Raw genomic sequence first — 14,164 nt, 5'->3', positions numbered from 1 at the left:
AAAACAAAAAGAAATGTGCTTTATTCTTTATTTAAAGCTAGAAAATAAATTTTTTTATTCTCCTTTTCTATTTTAGTAATTTTCTCGATTAGCCTACATTAATTTTACAAATTTATGCTATTTTTCTTGCCGTGATAAACAAATCAAACACTAACGAACGGCATGTCGTGTGAAAGCTCGGAACCCGTCCGGTTGAAAGCCAACAAGTCGTCTACCAACAGAACGACACTCTCAAAACTCTCCTTAGTCAGAGAATACAGGTGCGCTGCAGGCACGTGTCACATGCCAATTTCCCGCCAAATACTCGCGCCAAAACATCCCTTCTTAAATTCCCTGAATTAACCCCTATCCTCCTCTTTGCCTTCACAAACACACGCAGAGAAAAGCAGAGAAAGAGGGAGACTGTTTGAGTTAGAGAAAAATCAAGAAGATGTCAGGGTGGGACGAAGGAGCGGTGTACTACAGCGATCAGGCTCAGTTCCCTGAATCCGGAACCGATGCGGCGGCTGCAACTCCAAGCCGCCACACTATCCTCCGTAAATTCAAGGAATTCATACGAAACTTGGAGACTGATAAAAATGTTTTCCCATACCGTGAAAGTCTCATTAATAATCCTAGATCTCTCTTTGTCCACCTTGAAGATCTCCTCGCTTTCGATGCTGAGCTTCCTTCCCTCCTCCGCTCCTCTCCCTCCGATTACTTGCCCTTGGTAGGAGCGTTTATGAATTACGTGGAAAACACGCGCTGTTGCATCTGTGAGATCTATGAAGTGTTATTTTTTGTCTAATTTTTTTTCTGGGTATCTTTGTAGTTTGAGACGGCGGCAGCGGAGGTGTTGCAGAGTTTGAGGTTGAAGGAACAAGGAGAGAGTGGGGAAATGAAGGAACCGGAGACAAGAGAAGTGCAGATTTTGTTGAGTTCTAAAGAGGATCCTGTTTCAATGCGAATGCTTGGGGTTAGCAGTTAACATCTTGATGTATAAATAAATATAGTATTTGATTTTTTAGGAAAGAAATTGTTTTTTCATTTCCAATACGTTGAAGAGTTTAGCTTGTATGGTTCTTATTTTTTTATCACTATTAATTTTTTGATCAAAATCTTTATGGATTTGGAAACATGTGTATTATACTCCTTGTTTTAATTCCCGTCTTCTGTGTGTAGGCTCAATATATTTCTAAGCTGATCAAGATAGCTGGGATTACCATAGCTGCTTCAAGGGTTAAGGCAAAGGCAACTTATGTGAGTCTAGTGTGTAAGAATTGTCAAAGTACAAGGGAAGTTCCATGTCGTCCAGGCCTTGGTGGGGCAATTGTGCCTCGTTCGTGCGACCATGTTCCTCAGGTTTATCTCAACCCTTTGCTTAGACTCCTTGCTTTTCTTGGTTTTATGATTCAAAGTTTCATTTTTAAAGGGATTTTGTGCAGGCTGGTGAGGAACCTTGCCCCATTGATCCTTGGATTGTGGTTCCTGACAAGAGCAAGTATGTTGATCAGCAAACCTTGAAATTGCAGGAAAATCCAGAGGTAATAATCTTGATTTGAGTAAACTGAATGGTGGTGTTGAGTTAAACAACTTCTTTTTTTTTTTTTTTTTACTGGTTTGTGTTTATGTTGATGTTACAGGATGTCCCTACTGGAGAGCTTCCAAGAAACATGCTTCTCTCCGTGGATCGGCATCTTGTTCAAAGAATTGTACCTGGCACGCGATTGACCATCATAGGGATTTATAGCATCTTTCAAGCAGCCAATTCATCAGCCTCGTAAGAATGATTATACTTCATATGAACGTTTTGAAGCTCCATGTTTATGCGTATTGGTTGATGGTAATTGAATTGTTGTTAATGGTTCAACTCCGTGCAGCCATAGAGGAGCAGTTGCAGTGAGACAACCTTATATCAGGGTAGTTGGAATAGAAGAAGTAAACGAGGCCAGTTCTCGAGGTCATGCAGCTTTCACAAAAGAAGAGGTAGAATTAGAAATCACCGTTTAAAACTGCTTGAACAACTTTCAGCGCCCACTTTTTTGTCTTTCATGATAGATTACAGCACTACTTTTTTTTCATGCATGACTGGTTTCTAGAGACATGTTATTTAACTTGGTTAGAGTATGACATGCGTGGCAGAAGTTTTTATCTCCTGCTGCTTATTTTGAGAATAGATAGGAAGTTCAATTTACCTAGCAAAATTTCTATCACTAGAGCATGCCCTTCTTGTTGCTTTTTTTCTGGCTTAAACTCTATGCTGCCTTGCCGCAACCAATTTCCTTGCTGCTAGGAAACCTCTTGCTTGTGTTTTGGGCACTGATTCTGGTGGACAAGTGACTCTATGTACCATGTGCAGGTAGAAGAATTCAAAAAATTTGCCTCGAGAACAGATGCATATGAAGTCATATGCTCCAAGATTGCTCCCTCTATATTTGGAGAAGAGAATGTGAAGAAAGCTGTGGCTTGTCTTCTATTTGGAGGATCAAGAAAGGTACATATCTTGAAACTCAATCAGTTGATTGTATGTTGCTTATTGATGTTTGAACAATTGCGTTGTAAGTGCAGAATTTGCCGGATGGGGTGAAGTTGAGAGGTGATATTAATGTGTTACTTTTGGGTGACCCATCTACTGCTAAATCACAGGTTAGTTCTATTTGTGGTTGAGTTTTGAGTTAAGAGCTCTTTAATAGTTGTGGGATGTGGCATTGTGATCTCATTTATGCATCTTTCTACATCTTTCTACTGAAAGGATTTCTCCAATCTCCACTGTTTTGTTTTGTCTAGCATGGAAAATCTTAATTATGTTAAAGTTCATGCTTTGTGCGTTGCGTGTTTGTTTGTTTATGTGTGTGTGAAGTGAGGTTCTGATTTAGAATTTCTTTGCTTGTAAAGTTTCTTAAGTTTGTTGAGAAGACCGCTCCTGTAGCAGTATATACTTCTGGAAAAGGCTCATCAGCTGCTGGTCTAACAGCTTCTGTTATACGAGATAGCAGCACAGTAAGTTCTCAATTTTCATGTATAGAAGTGGGATTTTTTTTTCATTCATTGCTTTAGATGTAGTGTATTTTTTTAGTTAGTCAATATTGTTCCTTCATATCACTGTGAAAGTCTTCTAACTTAAATCACAAATATGTGGATTTCAGCGTGAATTTTATCTTGAAGGAGGAGCCATGGTTTTGGCCGATGGAGGTGTTGTCTGTATTGATGAGTTTGACAAAATGAGGCCAGAGGATAGGTAATTGAACTCAAAGTAGATAATGCCGCACCTTGCCAATTGTGTTTCCTGGGGGATGCTTAAGATTTTGTCTGTGTGGATCAGAGTGGCTATTCACGAAGCAATGGAGCAGCAGACAATATCCATTGCAAAAGCAGGAATAACAACCGTACTCAATTCTAGGACATCAGTGCTTGCAGCTGCCAACCCTCCATCAGGTCGTTATGATGATCTCAAGGTTAGTAGCTATGGTTTCTCGTTCATTTTCGCCAATTTCTCACAGCAAAGTTTTGATGGCATAAGATAATATTACTATTGCTGTCCTTCCAGACTGCACAGGAGAATATCGATTTACAGACAACAATTCTTTCTAGATTTGACTTAATCTTCATTGTGAAGGATAAAAGAGACTATGGTCGAGATAAGGTAATTTGCATACTCATCTGAAGCATTTTCACGTGAGTTGATGTTTTGCTTTTCAAGGAAATGTATTGATTCCATTATGTTTCTTGATGGATTTATAGACGAGACCATATAATCAAAAAATTACGTGTTTATATGTTGAAAACTAAATATGATTGTTTCTCACCAATCAAGAAGGCTCATTTTGATGGATTTGAAAAGGAACAGCTAACGTATCACATGCATTCTTGTCGATTCCAAACTCCTGTGAGTCCATGTAAAGGTTGAACCAAAATTCTTCTGTTACAGATTATAGCTAGCCATATCATTAAGGTTCATGCTTCTGCTAATAAAACCTCGGGTGATAGCAGAACTGCTAAAGAAGAGAATTGGCTGAAAAGGTATCTTTTTGTCAGACTCAAGAATATGCTCTTCACAGTCCTTCTTTGGTGAGGAAACCATGAGAAGCTAAACGATGTAGGTTTTGGGTCTCACAGGTACATACAATACTGTCGAACTGAATGCCATCCCCGGCTGTCAGAGTCCGCATCCAGTAGATTGCAAAATGAGTACGTCAGATTCAGACAGGTATTTGTTTTTTAATTCTTTTCTAGAAAAGGCTGCCATTTATTTGATTGTCCGAGGATAAAATTAGATGCATTTTCTGTGAAACTCGGTGTTCACACTTGTTCCAGTCCACGTGCTCTTCCAAGATTTAGTTGACTGCCCAGATCTAATTACACAAATTGACTTGATTATTGGCCAGCCAATCAGCAACACTGCAAAGCAATTCTTTTGAAAATTGGTTTTAAATTATTTATGCATTATCACCATGTGTATTTGGTAAGAGCACTGTAGGCTGCTAGTCTGATAGTTATTAATCTGGAAATTTGATTAGGATATGAGAAAGCAGGCAAATGAAACTGGGGAGGCTTCTGCTGTACCCATTACTGTAAGGCAGCTGGAAGCTATCATAAGATTGAGTGAGGCTCTTGCAAAAATGAAATTGTAAGTATAGTTTATTAAAGTTGACAAGTTTGAGAGCATGCTGAAACAGATTTGCGTGCTTCTTTTACTATTTTCCCTTTGTCTCTATTTTGGTATATTGATTTGCCACTCATCCATGAACTTTTAATTAGGTCCCATGTTGCCACTGAGACGGATGTTATTGAAGCAGTAAATCTCTTTAAGGTGTCTACTGTCGAAGCAGCACAGTCGGGAATAAATCAACAAGTGACTCTTACTCCTGAGATAAAGGTTTGTCAATGACATTGCTCCCCTTTGTTCTGTTTTCTGTCAGTCATGAGGTTCTCAACAACCTGTTCTGATATTCCTTGGTTTGTTGTCTGTCACTCACCTGCTTAATGATTTCTTTTTCTTAACAAACAGCAAGCAGAAACTCAGATAAAGAGAAGACTGGGAATTGGTATGCGCATATCAGAAAGAAGGCTGATTGATGAACTTGCCAGAATGGGAATGAATGAATCAATTGTAAGCATTTAATTTCAATACCATTTAGTTGCTTCTCTACTTTACATACCTGTTAATGTGATTTACTGAAAATCTTACTGTAACCTATTCAAGTTCTCAAAGCCTGATGCCTGAAAACACCTGTTAGCCTGATTGCTGTCTTTTTCTATAATAGACTCACATTGTTATGATCTCCATGGATTAGGCCTCTACTGGTTAAGCCTAGCAAGTAGCAGCTTTCTCTCTCTGAGATCTGAGATCATAGATACTATGTACACATTAGTGTTTTTACTGTTATTATGATTGCATTTGGCAGGTGAGACGAGCCCTAATAGTAATGCACCAAAGGGATGAGATAGAATATAAGCATGAAAGGCGTGTTATCGTCCGGAAAGTATAATCTATGCTGTTCATGATTGTAAGCAAATTATGAGAAGCCGCTGTTCAGTGATGGGAAGTTAACAGCTAAAGCATGATTCATGCATTTTGATGGCAACAGTAAGGTTAAAAGCTCTACTCCTCAAGATATATGCATATGCAAATGTAGAATTGGCAGGGCTGCAGAAGTGATAGGAGGCTGTGTGTATTTCTGTAAATTATTTTTTTGAAAGGTGGCAGTTTAGATTTGTTTTTTCGTGGACACATTTCTGTCATACTTTCCGGCAACAATGCTTCTTCCTTTCTAACAATCGTGCGTGTATTAAATTGACTCAAGAGACTTTCTTTTTCCATCTAGAATTTTCTCTGGCACTGGAGTTAAATTATACTAATAAGCTAATGAGCTTGAACAGATCAAGTGCAAGGCAGAAAATTGTACAAAAGAGAATCTTTTATGTTGCAATTCCAGATATAAATGACAGCAAATGGCAAACTTCGTTCGATGCAGACAGGGGAGGGAAGCAAAACAAGATTTTTTACAAAGCTCGATAGAAAAGCTAATTTTAAAACAAATTATTTTCAAGCAAAATAAATTTAAGTTTTTACGAAACGATGTTAAGGAAATAAGAGAAGGACACCTATGATGAGACGGTCTTCTTCACCTTTATTCCCTCTCCTTTTTTGAAGGTAAACGCTTCCTTCTCTTTTATGATTGCTTTTAGTTTTTATCAAAAAAAAAAAAAAAAAGTCATGTGATTAAATAAAAAAATCTGAATTGCTCCTCAAGCACTAGATCATAGATTTTAATTAATTTAGATCTATTTTTATATTATATATTTTAATTTATATCTATTTCTCATTTTTCCAATTTAATTTTTAGTTAGTATAAACATTTTTTTAGAGCATGTGTCGACAGTGTGGTAGCAATTGCTTTTCAAATAATTTTTCGTGCTGAAATACATGCTAATGATATATTTTTTATTTTTTAAAAATTATTTTTGACATCAGCACATTCAAAACGATCCAAAAAGTATATACCGTATTAAATTTTAACCAAAAAAAAAAAAAAAAATTTTTTGGGACCTCTTCAAACGCTACCTTAATATTTATTGACATGTATATATTTTTTTTTATTAAACATAAAAATCAAGTTTTTATTTTTCAATAAAAAAATTTCATGGTTAAAAAAATGTTAGCAAAATCTATATATTGTTTTTTACACTTTTATCCTATCCTCAGCATATAAGTTGGCTAGTATGTAAATATTTGATGAACTATTTCAGGGGAAAATAATCTAGTATATAAAAGTTGGTTTGAAATACCCTGACTTTTTTCTTTTTCTTTTTTTAAAGGAACAAAAATGTGTTGAATTTATGGCATGCTAGTGGTGGGAAAATTTGCTTGTTTGCTGCATGTGCGAAGTGTGTGTGTGTGTTATTTTGTTAATTAGAAAAACCCAGCGCAGTGTGTTTGACAACAGCAAAGAAAAAAAAGGACACCGAAAGCAAAAACAATCTATAAGACCAAAAGGAGTGATAGATCAGGCGTGGCTAAAGGAAACTAAGATGGTTGTTAGGGTTTGAAACCCATCAATCTTTTATTCAAAGTGGCTAACCAAAACTTGTGAAGGGAAGGAAACTAAGAACAAACAGATATTGTATATATTATATATGTAGCCCCTTGAGTTCTTCACTGCTTTCAAATTTCCCACTAGAATTCTTCCATTCTCCAAAGGAGCTACAGAAAATCTCCCTTATGAAGATCCCCTCCTATAATTTAAATAAATAATAAATGAAATGTTGAACAGGAAAAAACAGCTCTGACATTTGTTTTCTTGTTTGTTCTCTATGAACTCTCTCTCTCTCTCTATCTTACTTGCATGTGCTTCTTTCTACATCTCTTTTATTTCCTTAGACTGTGTAGTGTTGTTGGATGGTCTCAATGTCAAGTCCCTTCATCTTAACCACTGAGTCAACATGTCCCTTCAACGTGTGAAGCTCTCTGAGCCTGCAAAATGAACCCCGATTCATAAGCACTGTATCCTTAATTCAAGGAAAGAAATTGGACACAAGTGAAGAAATGGAATGTCATCAGCTAGCTTAAATCTTAGTGGTTGTCATGCTGTTATAACAAGTTCAAGGTAGCCTGCCCTTTTAGAAGGTTAAGTTCTAGTATTTGCTTGTGTCTATGAAAGGGACCTCTGTCGTTGTATGTGTAAGCTAAATGCTTTACCTTGCTACTTCGGCACGCTTCTTAGCCTGCTCAGCAAGCTCACTCAACTCTCTGTAGGTGGTCTTGTCATTGAACATGGTTTCTGGAGGTTGAAGACCGTGAAGAGTACGTTGAGCAGTAGCCCATTGAGCCTCCCTCTCACCCTTTCCATAGTCCTTCTTGTTTGTGAAAGCAGTCTGAATTGATTTATAAAAGGAGCAGAAAGATGATGCAATTAGTCAAAAGAAAGAAATGAGAAGAATTCAACAAAGAGTTGATGTTTTCATTGTTTAGAAACCTTGTTTTGTAGCATATTATCCCAGGCCTTCCCAGTCAATGCATAGCGGATAATGAACTTGAGGACATCAAGAGGGATGTATGTGATAATGCTAAAAAGCCAGATGATTCCTGCCCATCCCCAACCAATGCCTTCGATTCTTGCAAAGGACCAGCTTGCATACACAGCAATGAGAGTTGCCACCTTCATTGGAAAAGTATTGCAAGTTAATGCAACATACCATCGTCATTCAACTCATAAAAAAGATTTTACAGTAGATAAATAGAAGTTGAGATAAGAAGGGAAAACGAAAGGGAGTAGAGCAAATACTGACCAACTGTGCTGCAATGAAAGCACCGACAAGCAAGAGACCAGGGCATTCAACAAAGGACCAGCTCCTTGACCTGGTTACAAAGATGAGCGCTTGACTGATGATGCTAACTTGAAGGTAAAGAGCTGCTGTAAGCTCATCTGGTTTACCTCTGATTGTCCTCACGCCAAACTTCTCCTGCAGACATTAAAATGTTAAAAAAAAAAATTCAACTAAACATCATTGATACGAGACATTTGGAGTGATTGACTTACGGGGAAAAAATCGGTGTCATGAGCAAGCCAGAAGAACAGCACAGTCATGATTGCCATGTAAGTTCCAAGGACAACACCTGTGGCAAAAATTTCCTTGAGCTTCCATGAGTCGGGCACAGGAGATGGCTTGACTCTATCTTTGGAGATGGTCATGATGGTTCCGTCATTGAGAATAGCAATGATCAGAACCATGAATGGCGAGAAATCGAACTTCCAAATAAGTGCAACAAGCAAGAATCCCAGCACAATGCGAATTGTGATGGAAACAGCATAGATTGTGTAGTTCTTCATCCTCTGAAAGATGGCTCTGCTTGTCAATACAGCGCTAATAATAACACTCAATCCTGGTTCTGTCAAGACAATATCTGAAGCACTCCTGGCAGCATCAGTTGCGTCTGCCACAGCAATTCCAATGTCTGCCTTCTTCAATGCCGGGGCATCATTAACACCATCTCCTGTCATGCCACAGATATGCTTCCTCTCTTGTAGCTTCTTCACAATCTCATACTTGTGTTCTGCATTCAAAGTTTCACATAAGTTAAATATTTAAATTAGCAGCAGTTCTTCTAGAGACTATATATATATATATATATATACATGTTTGAGTAAGCTAAGCTAAAATGAGAATTTCCATTACCAGGGAAGACTCCAGCAAATCCATCAGCTTTCTCGATGAGCTCATCAACTGGAATGCCAGAAGTGCTCTCATCCTTGCTATCACCAAGGAGAGATGATGAAGGATACATGTTTGTTCCCATCCCAAGCCTGCGGCCAGTCTCTTTGCCAATAGCAAGTTGGTCACCAGTGATCATCTTAACATTGACACCAAGGTCAAGGGCTCGACGGATAGTCTCAGCACTATCATGCCTTGGAGGGTCGAAAAGAGGCAAGAGACCCACAAACTCCCACGGTGCTCCTTCACTTTCCTTGGTCTTCTCTGGAATTCTCTTTAAACAGCGAAAAAATACACATGCCATCGAATAAATAATGTTTCAGATAGAAAGTCCATCTAGCTTTCTATTTTCTGAGGAATCATATGAGATGAGTAGCAAGAAAATTAATGGATTAATCTACCTGGCGAGCAACTCCTAGGGAACGAAGGCCACGCTCGGCAAAGTTGTCAATGATTTCATGGGCCTTTTTCTTCGTCTCCCCTTTTAGGTTGCAGAGTTCGATAATCTGGCATATAAATAGGAAGTTAGAACTCGCAACAAAAGGGCTAGTTTCAGATAAAACATCCAATCAATGCATACCTGCTCAGGAGCTCCCTTGCTGCTTCTGTGCCAGTCACCATTGTTGTCATAGTAAGTGATTGCAGTGCGCTTTTCCACAGGGTTGAAGGGTAAGAAATGCACCTCGGTGATTTCTGCTCTTGCCTGCAAAGATCACAAGAAAGCTAAATAAATTTCCCATTTCATTGAATCCATGAAATTTCTATAGAAAGTGGAATGACAGGAACCGCAAGTGTTCACAAGAAAGGGGATTGAATTGTTTACCTCCTTGGGGTCGCCCAACATCCCAACAATTGAAGCATCAATGGCATCCTGATTCTCAATTCTGGAAGCCCTAGCAGCAAGTAATACAAGGGTATCCTTGTCCAAGTCCTTTATAAACACCTATAATTACCAATGTAGATAGTGAGTGCTGAACCTTAAGACTTACAGAATCATGTGACCCAGATCTCCTTGAGAATTATATGATTTGGCTTAGCTCACTAACCTCAATAAGGCTCTTGTCCACGGTAAGCTTGTTGAGGGTTAGAGTTCCGGTCTTGTCACTACATAAGACATCCATTCCAGCCATTTCTTCAATAGCGGTCATTCTCTTGGTGATGGCACCTTGCTGTGATAGACGGTGAGACCCAATAGCCATTGTCACTGACAAGACTGTAGGCATAGCAATTGGGATACCTCCGATGAGAAGCACCAAGAGGTTATCAATACCCTCTCTGTACCTCCTGCGCTGGATTGGGTACATCACTATAATCTCAACCAGCATACCGATAGCGATTGAGCAGATACAGAAGTTACCAATAGCTGTCAACACCTGATAAAAAGAGTGCCAGAAAAACGCAAGAATTATATAAGAGATCTATATGACCAAGACCAATTTATATCTTGTGTGATAAATTAGTAACGATCAACTTGTATTATCCTATGTAAACAATACCTTTTGGAAATGGCCAACGTTATTGGTGCTGTCAACAAGGTGAGCTGCCTTGCCGAAGAAGGTGTGAACACCAGTAGCAATGACAACAGCCTCAATCTCACCTTGCTTGCAGGTTGAGCCAGAGAAAACCCCTTCGCCGGGATGCTTTGTAACTGGAAGGGATTCACCAGTCAGAGCAGACTGATCAATCTTGAGAGGATCTCCTTTCATGAGACGAGCATCAGCTGGGACGATATCTCCCAACTTGATGCTGATCATATCTCCTGGTACCAGAATTGATGCATCTTCCTCCATCCATTTTCCATCCCTCAAAACCTGCAAATTTAATTTTAGAAACAATGGGTTACCTTCTATGCTACATGAGCTGCTGATGAAAGCGGAAGGCATGAACAAGGATTAGACTAGAAGTACCTTGGTTTTGGGGGCAAGACCGGCCATCAAAGCGGCAGCTGCGTTGCCTGCATTGTTTTCCTCGATGAAGCTGATGGTGGAGTTGATGATAAGCAATACAACGATACCAACAAAATCCTGCCAATCCGGAGGCTTGCCTCCTCCATTAGCCAAAGCAATGGCCATTATGGCAGCTGCTTCCATGACCCATGATAAAGGGTTCCACATGAAACCCAAAAACTTGAGGAATTTGCTCTCTCTTTTCTCCTCAAGTTTGTTTGGGCCAAAGATCTTAAGCCTCTCCTCACCTTGTGCGGTGCTCAATCCTTCTTTTGTACATCTTAGCTGCTGAAATACCTCTTCAACAGGAATTCTCTCCTACACAAACATAAACACAGCATTATGATAAACAGTTTTGTTTTCCGTGATTTTAGAAACTTTAACATGTCAAATCGAAATGAGAAGCAACAACAACATACAAAACATGTCATGTGTGTGTGCAGAAGAGAAATGCTTACAAGATCAATATTCTCATTCTTTATCTGTTCCAAAGAAACGTCGCCCATGATGAAAGATGAAACCGAACAAGAAGATCAAAACAAGAAAATATCAACCTCCACTTCAATGTCTTGGGGTCAGAGAGTCTCCTTCAATAGGCCTGAAAATATACCCTTCATTGGCCTATCAAGGAGACACAAATGACAGAGAAGGAGAGAAATCAGATGTGTTTGTTATCCTTAAGAAGACAGCAAGCATTTGGTTTTTTGTTTTGTTGAAGGTAGAGAAGCTTTATAACCAACTTGTTGCATTGAAGGAGTGAAAGCTCGAGTAATTCGGCCTTCTTTGTTTTGCCTTTGTGGTTCTTGCATGCCAAAGTTTCCACTTTTTTTGGTGGTAACAATAATACTACCACAAATTAGAATGCTTAAAAACAGTGTTGTCAATATTATCACTCTAATGTCATGTCAAGATTTGATAGTACGAGGTTCAGAGTTTTATGGGATGAATGGTAAGGAACTGTCTCATTCATGATTCAGGGCCATATAAACATCCTCGTGGATTTTAAACCCAATAAAAGGGGAAAATGCATGCATACATAAGCAAATTATTGATGAACAGTTATCAAAAAACGGATTCTTTGGCTGCGAATAAAAAAAATGTCAGCCATTCAAATTATGGAAAACTACAGTTGTATTCAAACTTACAGGGGCTTGCATCGTCCTATCCCTTCAATAACCTTTGTTATCCAATCTAATGGTTAGGCACCAGATTTCTGTTATCATTGTTATTTTGGTAACATCCATGAGGGTTTTTGGACACATGCATGCATCAATACTCGGCCTCTGGAAGAAAATTTGTGAATATACTGTTTTGGCTGTTAAGCTTCCACCCAGCAGCAAACAGAGTTATGCAATTTCCCAATTGTACGCTAATTTCCCAATGATCCATAATTACGCAATCAGAATGAAGCATATTATGAACCGGGCAGAATCTAAATCGCCAGAATAATGTTTCCTTCCCATCAATACAGGCTTGCGTCAATCGAACAGGGCTTATGCCTCTTGCTAAGATAAGAATGCCATAATGCCAGAATATGAGAATATAGAACTGAAAATGATATTAAAAAGAGGCTGTTCTTGAGTAGACAAGGAGCACAGGTAAACAAAAGACTTTCAAACAAGCATCATGTGGAAGCACTCGCATTTAGGCAAAACTTGAATGAGAGAAGAAGAATTCACTCTGTATTTTAATTCCCATACCCTGTAAGACGCAGATCAAGGATTATAACAATTCACGAGTACACAAACGCTATCCCCTTTCAAGTTAAAGAGGCCATTGCTGAGGAAGGTCCCAAATCCAAGGAAGTGGACTTTCACCATTTCCAGGAACAATCAACCCTATACACCGCCACATTAACTAAAGGCGAAAATTGTCAATAAGAAAACACGCATACGGCAGGCAACAGTCTTCAGAGATAACTGCTCCTTAATAGGACTACAATATAAAAATAATTAACAAGCATTCGGTCATTAAACTTCCAATCCCAAAAATCATATCCCCAAGTTAAAGAAGATGAGGACTCTTTTATTCCTCTTTTACAGACAAAATCTTATTATTCCACAACAGAATACAAGTTTATTGCTCTTGCACAGCCCTCACCAAGCCATTATTAATCTTTCCTTCATATTTTCTAACACCATGTAGACAGCGTACAACTACCATAAGTACTCTGACGCTATTACAACCAATCAACGTGACACCATATGATTGTACAATTAGATTTCACAAAAAGGACTTGGCACTAATTTCTGGTTGTATGCAGTAGCATTTCATACCATCCTTCACCTATTTCTCAACCTTGAGACTAGATTCCAAATTACAAGAGCAAGTTTCATCTTGCTTCTAACTAAGCCAAGCACACAAATGTTATGCCTCACCCAATTGAATAACTCTTGACAGCCGATTCAGAAAACATTCTGATCCAACACTCCAACTGAAATACATCTATCCAGAGCACAAACTCCCTCAACTTTCTCCCAGTTGACTTAAACTACTTTCTAATTCTTTATACCATACACCGAAAAAGGAACAATCTTCGTATAAACTTGATCCATTCTATATGTACTTCACCCAAAACTTAGTTCAACCATCTCAAAGGATGAAAATAAAACATAAGACAGGAGTTGCGAATAAAACCATTGAGACAAGCCACAACATAGCATAATTACAATGTTAAACTCTAGATCTAAGTCCTAAACCTCAAGATCACTTCCAAGCAATAACAATGTGCATCCCATCTATTTCAACAAATCCTACTTGAGCAACAAAGGAATTCTTTTGACAGGAACAACGACCTCATTTCCAAATACCCCTTAATCAGCTTTTAAGGTTATTTAAACTTCTGTATTTTCCTATTGACAAATAATCTAACAACTTTCGTCATCATCTGGGACCCTCTGTTAAACCACCTTCTAACCCATTGCTTCCTTCTTTAAAAGACTTCACCAGCATATTAACAGCTTATTCTAGCCTCCACTGGTAGAAATGACCATCAAATAAATACTAGAAAACATCACAAACCCGAA

At 38.5% G+C, this 14,164-nt stretch overlaps 2 protein-coding genes across 2 annotated transcripts; one reads left to right on the top strand and one right to left on the bottom strand.

The window, feature by feature from the left end:
- The first annotated feature begins 255 nt into the window (after nt 1–255).
- Nucleotides 256–5,806, top strand: LOC118043779 (DNA replication licensing factor MCM5). Its single transcript, XM_035051851.2, has 18 exons — nt 256–709; nt 812–955; nt 1,162–1,341; nt 1,425–1,523; nt 1,623–1,759; nt 1,860–1,965; nt 2,339–2,473; nt 2,548–2,625; nt 2,875–2,979; nt 3,126–3,217; nt 3,302–3,434; nt 3,527–3,622; nt 3,908–3,999; nt 4,096–4,186; nt 4,497–4,606; nt 4,738–4,855; nt 4,988–5,089; nt 5,385–5,806. Exons 1-18 carry the CDS (start codon nt 431–433, stop codon nt 5,466–5,468), a joined length of 2,181 nt encoding a protein of 726 aa, XP_034907742.1. The 5' UTR covers nt 256–430; the 3' UTR covers nt 5,469–5,806.
- Nucleotides 5,807–7,082: 1,276 nt separating this feature from the next.
- LOC118043780 (ATPase 8, plasma membrane-type) lies at nt 7,083–14,106 on the bottom strand. The gene is made up of 13 exons (XM_035051852.2): nt 11,597–14,106; nt 11,100–11,456; nt 10,689–11,003; nt 10,239–10,565; nt 10,016–10,135; nt 9,773–9,895; nt 9,594–9,698; nt 9,157–9,466; nt 8,520–9,034; nt 8,269–8,442; nt 7,956–8,138; nt 7,679–7,854; nt 7,083–7,453 (listed from the first exon to the last, which is right to left on the bottom strand). Exons 1-13 carry the CDS (start codon nt 11,642–11,644, stop codon nt 7,357–7,359), a joined length of 2,850 nt encoding a protein of 949 aa, XP_034907743.1. The 5' UTR covers nt 11,645–14,106; the 3' UTR covers nt 7,083–7,356.
- Between the last annotated feature and the right edge of the window lie 58 nt (nt 14,107–14,164).

This window comes from Populus alba, chromosome 6 (assembly GCF_005239225.2).
Source record: "Populus alba chromosome 6, ASM523922v2, whole genome shotgun sequence".
NCBI classification, from domain to species: Eukaryota; Viridiplantae; Streptophyta; class Magnoliopsida; order Malpighiales; family Salicaceae; genus Populus; species Populus alba.
This window is presented reverse-complemented; position numbering and strand designations above follow the sequence as displayed.

Excerpts from the sequence above, each read along its gene's own strand:
- LOC118043779 (XM_035051851.2), top strand. The coding sequence starts at position 431 with ATGTCAGGGTGGGACGAAGGAGCGGTGTACTACAGCGATCAGGCTCAG. Across the intron at positions 3,218-3,301 it reads AAAATGAGGCCAGAGGATAG|AGTGGCTATTCACGAAGCAA; the intron begins GTAATTGAACTC and ends TGTGTGGATCAG. Across the intron at positions 4,607-4,737 it reads GCTCTTGCAAAAATGAAATT|GTCCCATGTTGCCACTGAGA; the intron begins GTAAGTATAGTT and ends ACTTTTAATTAG.
- LOC118043780 (XM_035051852.2), bottom strand. The coding sequence starts at position 11,644 with ATGGGCGACGTTTCTTTGGAACAGATAAAGAATGAGAATATTGATCTT. Across the intron at positions 11,457-11,596 it reads AGAATGAGAATATTGATCTT|GAGAGAATTCCTGTTGAAGA; the intron begins GTAAGCATTTCT and ends ATGTTTGTGTAG. Across the intron at positions 11,004-11,099 it reads GTCTTGCCCCCAAAACCAAG|GTTTTGAGGGATGGAAAATG; the intron begins GTACTTCTAGTC and ends TTAAATTTGCAG.